Genomic DNA, 6,977 nt, shown 5'->3' with positions numbered 1-6,977 from the left:
GGAATCTATTTTCCAGAGCTAGCGAGGCAGGAGAGCACCTCCTTTCCCCCTTTTGCCCATCTCCTGTTGCCTGAGTGGCAATCAGTATTTTCTGCAGCTCAGGAACGCTTCCCCACAGATGTCACAGGCAAGGAGAATAATTTGAGAGTCTGCATAGAGAGGCTGGAAATATCTGAACTTACCACTCCAAAAATACCAATTCCAGAGCCAATTGTGGTCATGGTCGGGATGATGTCAAATTTGCCTGCCTGAATAAAATTGGAGAAAATAGGTGATGTGTTACAATCAGCCCAGGGGAAAAAGAAAGGGTGCTGTAGCTGTAGGTGGGGCTCAGCTGAAGTGCCTTGCAGCAACCCAAACCACAACCACAGCACAGAGAGAAACAACTTTGCTTCCTGTATTTTTAATTTTAAAAAAAGTATACCCTTTAAATATTCCCAGTGGGAACACAACAAGGAAAGCCTTCTCTCCCAGTGGGAGAAAAAGGCAAAACAGAAGAATGCAAATGTTCAGCTTTTGGAAATATCAGTAAAAGATTTTGGCTTTCCATCATTCCCCTGCAACCCATCATGATGTTTTTTGGGACAAAACCACTGACTGAACTGCAGCTGATAGACGTGACCTGTAAAATGGGCTTCCCCTCTATGTTCCCCTCCCCGGCACTTCCCAAGGGCTGCTGTGAGGGGCCCAGCACCCGAGGAGACCACTCGCACTGGTTTTCCTGGCCCCGTAAGACTCCGGTGCTGCGTTACAGAGCTGGTACCTTCCTGAGGACATGGCACTGTTGTCCCAGGGATCCAGGGGCAAATCCAGCGCCTGGCCACCCTTACCTTGCCATTCACCAAAATGTCGAACCGGATCCCAAACACCTTGTAGAGCGTTCTCTTGTCAATCCCGTCTTCTTTGTAGTATTTGGCATATCTGTCCGATTGGATGGTGAGCATTAATGGCCTGCCAGGGTGCCTAACAGCTCCCTGCAACTCAACGGCATCGGGATCTTGGTGGGCTGCAGAGCAGGACAAAGATCTGGGGATGCGCTGTATGGACCTGCTCCTGACCCTCTCCTTAACCTCCCTGAAGGAGCTGGGCTGTTGGCACCTCTACCTTCTGTGCCTCAGTTTCCCTGCCGGCAAGTTGGACTTAAAGCTCCTGCTTATGCTGATACCTGATGACCCCAAGTGCTACGTGACAGCGGATATTAGTGCAGCACAAGTGGCAGCTTCACAAAGAGCAGCAGTTAGGGCAGCAGCTCATACCTAAATGTCATGCTGTAGCTGAATGTTTGGAAGTGTGGGAACATGTGGGATGACCCTGCACCATCTCCAGTCTTTCAAGAAGCTTCCTGAGAGCTCAGCTGAGCAGGACGGTCTGCAGAGGGGAGGAGACGTGCAGGGAAAGGCAACGGGGTAATTTTGAGGCCAAGGGTTGGGTTATTACTTTTCTCATGCTGTTCTAAAGACAGCAGTGCTGTCTGGCACTGCAAAGGTAGTGAGTCTTTGGAGAACAGTCCCTGATCTCTGACCAGTGCTGTGGGATCCTGAAAGATGTCACCTCTGAATTGTGCCTGGAGAGTTGACAAGGGTCTCCTTACCTGAAGTTGAAGCCCGGTGAAACGTTACTGTCATCATTGTAAAGGCCGTGGAACTGGTAAATGGGTTTGCAGTACCGGACGGGCCAGTCGAGGTCGCAGTTCCAGTCTATGGTGATGCCCACCACTCCACCCTGCAGCCAAGAGGGGAGTCACGAGGTTGCCCGTCCTGGGACATGGCCTGCATGGAGGAATGCTTTCCCTTCTCATGTGTGGCCTTTCTTGATGCTATGAGATATCCTGGCTCTCCAGGCTACGTGGACCCCACTGCTGCCTCAGCCCTCCTGGGCAGCATTGGCTTTGTGCCCTGTACGTCACCCTATGCGGAGGCGCTTGCTTCTGCCCTAAATGCTGGATACACAACTAAATTCATGCCGCCTTCTTCCTGATCAGCACCCCGTGCCCAAGGCATGGTCCTGAGAAACAGTGCTCACTGCAGATCCCCCACGGTCCTTGTGGGACCCCCTTCCCTTGCCTGATTTTGCCCACGAGATTCGCGTTTTCCCTGCCATCAAACCATTAATGTCACAGAGAAAATCAAAGGCAATTTAACATGGTTATAGAGAGTGAAATGAACCTGTGAAAAGCAGAAAAGGAACCTCCTCTCAGAGAGGCGGCCACCGGCTAGGAGATGAAGCAGTCCCTCCTGAGCTTGCTCCAGGTTGTAACCAGCTGTGCCCCAGAGGCTTGTCTTTTTGCACCTTTAATATAGCCGTGCTTCTCATGTTATTTAATGCCTGGCAAAGTTAGCTTAAGGCTCTGCAGTGCAGAAATAGCCGATGCTCTTGCATACCACCCTAAGAAGCGTTGGGCAAAGCTGCATTTCTGAGCCTGGGGAGAAGCTGCAGTTTGCATTGTGCAGTGACCAATACTTGACTTTCCAGCTGAGGTTTCTGAGCTCAATCAGCTGGGATTTGGCCATGCAGCTCTAGTTATTCACTGCACAAATTAAAACAGGCTGAACCCTGGATTTACTGCCAGCAGGTCAAATCTTGTCAATCTTACAGAGGAGTTTCCATGAAAGGCTTAAATATTAGGCCATGTCCAAGAGATTCATAATCTTTAAGAGCTAATTCTGACACTGCCTCGCGAGTCCTTGAGAAAACAGATCCCTTGCGTCTCAACAGCTTGGGGATGATTGCTCTATTGATGTCCCTCTCCCCATGTCAGCAAGAAACATCATTTGAAATTGAAGTACCTTAACAGCCAGGAAGGTAAAATTCTGACCCGATTCCTTCACTATGTATCCCAGGTCAAACACGGGGCATAAGGAATCGGTGACTTTGTGATACGTGCATTTCTTCAGGTACTGTTTGGTAACGCTCTCAACCAAGTTGCGCCTGTGAATGAAAAGAGAATGATAAAGAGTCTGAGTAATCCAGTAATTTGGGTGGAAAAGGACCTCTGGAGGTCCTTGGTCCAATTTATTGCTCAAAGCTGGGTAATGTCAAAGCTGAGGGCCTCATCCTCCTCCCCTACATGCTCATCAGACCCGAAACACGGAGAGCGGGCCCTTTTGCTCCAGCCCTGCCTGGTCTCTCCCACCCCATCAGCAACTCATTTCCCCTGAACCACCTCCTACGGAGGAACCTTCCCTGCCGTTTTCTTCCCTGCAAATGTTCTCCACTTCTGCTTTGGGTTTGCTGCTTTGCCTGCTGCCCAAACCCAGCACACGTCTGCCTGTCCTCACCTCTTCTAGCAACCCCCTCTCTCATTCCTCAGCTTTGCAAACCCTCCCATGGCCTCCAGCATCCTTCCCAGCTGCCTCTCCCATTCGCATGTCAGCTTGTCCGGGGGCTCTGCCAGGCAATGCTCCATGCACCGACAGTTTTAATCTGGGAGAGCTCATGGACAGCATATCCCACAGCTTTTACATTTATCTGGATTTCGCTATCTCCTCCAGAAAGGGTGAAAAGGAAAGGACAGCGTCTTGCCTATCACCCCACCCTGCACTTTTGCCTAAAAATAGTCTATCTGTGAAGCTTCCCTGACCCCGATGGTTTTGTAAGACTTGTGCCTTGCTCAACCCCGTCCCATCGTTTATGCTCAGCAGTTAATTAGCAGCAGTGATCAAAGGCAGGAAGTTTCCCCGTGACCCCAGCCAGCTCCAGCTCAGCCCCTGCAACAGCACCCAGCCCGGCCACCCTCGCCTCCCAGGACCTGCTCTCCCCCACCATGTCCCCTCTCCTGCCTGCCCTCGCTCATGTTGCCACCTCTCCTTGCTGCTGGTGGGGGTTCCTCTCTCCCAGCCACCTTTTGGGGTGCAGCACAAGGTTGGCTCGAGACTTTGCAAAGCGTGCTGGCTGCAAGGGTGTTTAACCTTGACTACAGCGCAGGGACGCGATCGGCTTAGAGAGAAGAATCTGTCGTCTTCAGCACAAATAGCTTCTGTTAATTTGTTCCAAATCAGATGTATAATCATGTCATCACAAATCCTATTACATGTGCACCTTCAGCCGGCGGCACTGTTTCCCTGTTTCATTGCAGAAACAGGTGGGAACCCATTTTTGGGCACCAAGCTTGTCCTGGCTGCTCACATCCCACTGTGCCATATAGCATCCCCCCCGTTATCTTCAGGGAAGAAAAGGGAGAATAAAAATGATCAGAAAAACTGTATTTTCATGTGCATCATGTGAGGGTAACTCAGGGGACGTTAATTCCAGAAACCTTCTTTCCAGTAACCACAGCGTCCAACTGAGGTGGGACAGATTTGGGAGGGAAACGTCTCAGTTCCTACCAGCTAATCTGGTGATCACTGCAGCAGTTAGAGTAGTCCTAGGCTCGCTGATGAGGGACGGCATCTCTATATCAAGCATCCAGCTACACCCGTGGTTTCCCCCGAGGGACAGGGCTGAGGGAATCGAGCAGAAGCCATCCCCTCAAATCTCCCCTTACCTGGACACCTTGAACCTGGGGAAGGTGATGCTGTTCTTGATGAACAAGGTGAACTTCTCTGCTTCTGACAACAGAGCAGGGCTGAAAAACACAAGCGTTGACACGTGCCCATCACTCAGCTCTCCAGCCTCTAGGGAAAGCCCCATTTGGTGGAGATTCATCCAAACTGGGATGAGCAGGACCCAGAAAAACAGGTGATCTCACCCTTTCCCTCTCTAAGTGAAAGATCCCAACAAGGTTCAGAAAAGCCCCAGGGAAGAGTGGAAGTGCCTGTTAAGAGGCTAGAGAGGGAGTTAGGTGCTGCGATTTCAGTTAAGAAACCCCAAAAGCACAGTGAGGTGACTGGAAGAGACCTCAAGGGCATGCATGATTCCTCAGGCTCCCTGGTGGACCCATGGCTGTCCCTCTGGCCCAGCTGCAAGGAGGGGAGGCAAGGAAGAAAAGGACTTTGCATCTACCAGGAGGTGCTTCACAGGGACCCATGGAGGCTGGAGGTGAAGAGCATCTCATGGGCAGAGCACAACTTTACTCAGAAGGCAAATGGGATAGACTGGGGCTGCTGGTCCGTGCACAGAGCACCCAGCAGAGATGGGGTGAGCTGCCAGCAAGGTGGGGAGCAAACCATGCCAGGAGAGGCACAAACCCCCTGGGAACAGTGGACAGCATGTACAGTCACGGGGTCTGCATCGACCCAGGCTGTCCCGGCAACAACCCACGGAGCCCCAGTTTGCTCTGCCCTACACCGAGTGCTGCTGGTGCAGCTGAGGTGGTACCGGGTTGGAAAAGGGAGCAACAACATCAGTCCTTACTTGGGAACATGATCATCAACTTCAACGGGGCACCAGCCAAAGATCTCGCAGGTCTTCACAGAGCTGTTGAAGTGCACACACTTGCCTGTCATGAGCCCTGTGGGGAAGAGAGACAGCTGCTCACACCCCTGCGTACTGGGAAATCCCAGCCTTACACTGGGATAGATGGGATCTGGTTGGAGCTTCAGCCTTGCCACAGACATCCAAGGCACAAAATACTCAGGGCTTTGGTGCGACTTTATAAAAAGGGTAATTAATTGTGGCCTCTCAGCTGGAGGCAGCGGTTTCTCTTGCACTATTGTACAGGGGAGCAACTGGGCATTTTTTTGCTAAAATACACCTGAGAAAATGCCAAGCTGTTAGGAGGATAGCAGTTTCGGGGGAATGGTTGAGTCTTGATTAACCTTTGGTTGGCAGAGCTTTTTGCAGCTCAGATGTCTTTCAGAAAAGGAAAGCAGGACCAGCCCAGGCGGGACCCTCACCCAGCAGGTCAGAGGCTTTTCCCAAACCCTATCAAGCTGGTGGTCCAAAGCAGGTCCCCCTGCCAGACACCCAGCCATGTGGCTTCACCGGAGCATGCTGTGCGCAGCGTCTCACCAGAAACGCCGGTGCCGGAGCCTTGGGGCCGTGTGCCGTACCTTGTCCCTGGCGGCTGTATTTCCCTTTGCTGCAGTCACTGTCCTGCGTGCACAGCCCGGCGTCCGGCAGCTGTTTGGAGAAAGCAGGCAGCCACCTCTCAGCATCACACCCTGAGGTTTTGGTCCCTCTGTCCCTCCAGTCTCACCAGGCAGTGTTTTCTTTGGGGGAAACACCACTTGGCTGCAGCCAGAGCCTGGTCCGTACACCGCTTCCCAACCAAGGATGTCCAGATTAAAGCAGGAAAAAGGAGGGATTTGTTTTTTAAATGCCAGACAGATGCTTTTATTTAAGCTTTGAATCTGCTTAGCTTGATCATCTCAAAGGGAAGAAAACTTAAATGGATGCTGGCCATTTTTCAGCAGAATAAAAGCCTTCATGTAGCACTCAGAAGTCAGGAACAATAATACCAGGCCAGGCTCAGGCTTTTACTACACTTCTCAATGTCAGGAAAACTCCTTCCCCAGTGCCACCACCACAACCCCCCTAAATTACAGAAGCTGAGGCTGCTGAAGGAAGCCAGTACATTTACCTCCGAGCAGGTTCCTTGTTTCTGTCCAGGGGTGACAATGAAGTTGGTCATCACCACAAACGAGTTGTCCCCCTGTGGAGACACAGCCAACGAGCTCACAGCCGGCACGGTGTTTTCTGATGGAGTCTCTGCGAGGAGCCTCTCCCTGGGGCAAGGGGCAGAGTACCCAAACCACCGAGGCATGTCCAGGCAGAAGGCACCTTTCTCCCTGACTTTAGGTCCTCTGCCCTCCTCCACCGCAGCTCAGGAAGCTGGCGGTGGCCCTGGGGAGCTGCGGTGCCACCAGCCTCAGGGACAGTGGAGGACCCCCCCTTGCTGCCTGAGATGCTTATCTGGAGGCACCGGAGGAGCCTTGATGTTTTTGGAGGCAGCCTCAAATGTGCCTCACCAACCATGGTGGGTCCCAAGCACCGAATGCTCCCCAGGGGTGATACGTGGGAAGAGGTTTGTGGCAGGAGCAACCTGCTTTCCACAACGGGGACATCATGTCGCAGCTAGACCCATGGAAAACCTACGT

The 6,977-nt window shown here is 52.1% G+C and overlaps 1 protein-coding gene across 1 annotated transcript in view; it reads right to left on the bottom strand.

The window, feature by feature from the left end:
* Positions 1-6,977, bottom strand: part of P2RX1 (purinergic receptor P2X, ligand-gated ion channel, 1) — an 11,934-nt gene that overhangs the window by 1,175 nt on the left and 3,782 nt on the right. Inside the window, exons 3-10 of the mRNA XM_009704927.1 lie at positions 6,461-6,532; positions 5,931-6,000; positions 5,293-5,389; positions 4,484-4,564; positions 2,787-2,928; positions 1,592-1,722; positions 831-921; positions 183-248 (exon numbers count right to left, since the gene is read on the bottom strand). Of these exons, the coding sequence (XP_009703229.1) occupies positions 183-248; positions 831-921; positions 1,592-1,722; positions 2,787-2,928; positions 4,484-4,564; positions 5,293-5,389; positions 5,931-6,000; positions 6,461-6,532 (750 nt within the window). The remainder of the gene's footprint in view (positions 1-182; positions 249-830; positions 922-1,591; positions 1,723-2,786; positions 2,929-4,483; positions 4,565-5,292; positions 5,390-5,930; positions 6,001-6,460; positions 6,533-6,977) is intronic.

Source organism: Cariama cristata, unplaced genomic scaffold (assembly GCF_000690535.1).
Source record: "Cariama cristata isolate BGI_N322 unplaced genomic scaffold, ASM69053v1 scaffold21197, whole genome shotgun sequence".
NCBI classification, from domain to species: domain Eukaryota; kingdom Metazoa; phylum Chordata; class Aves; order Cariamiformes; family Cariamidae; genus Cariama; species Cariama cristata.
Note: the sequence above shows the minus strand (reverse complement) of the source record. Positions and strands in the feature narration are given on the sequence as shown.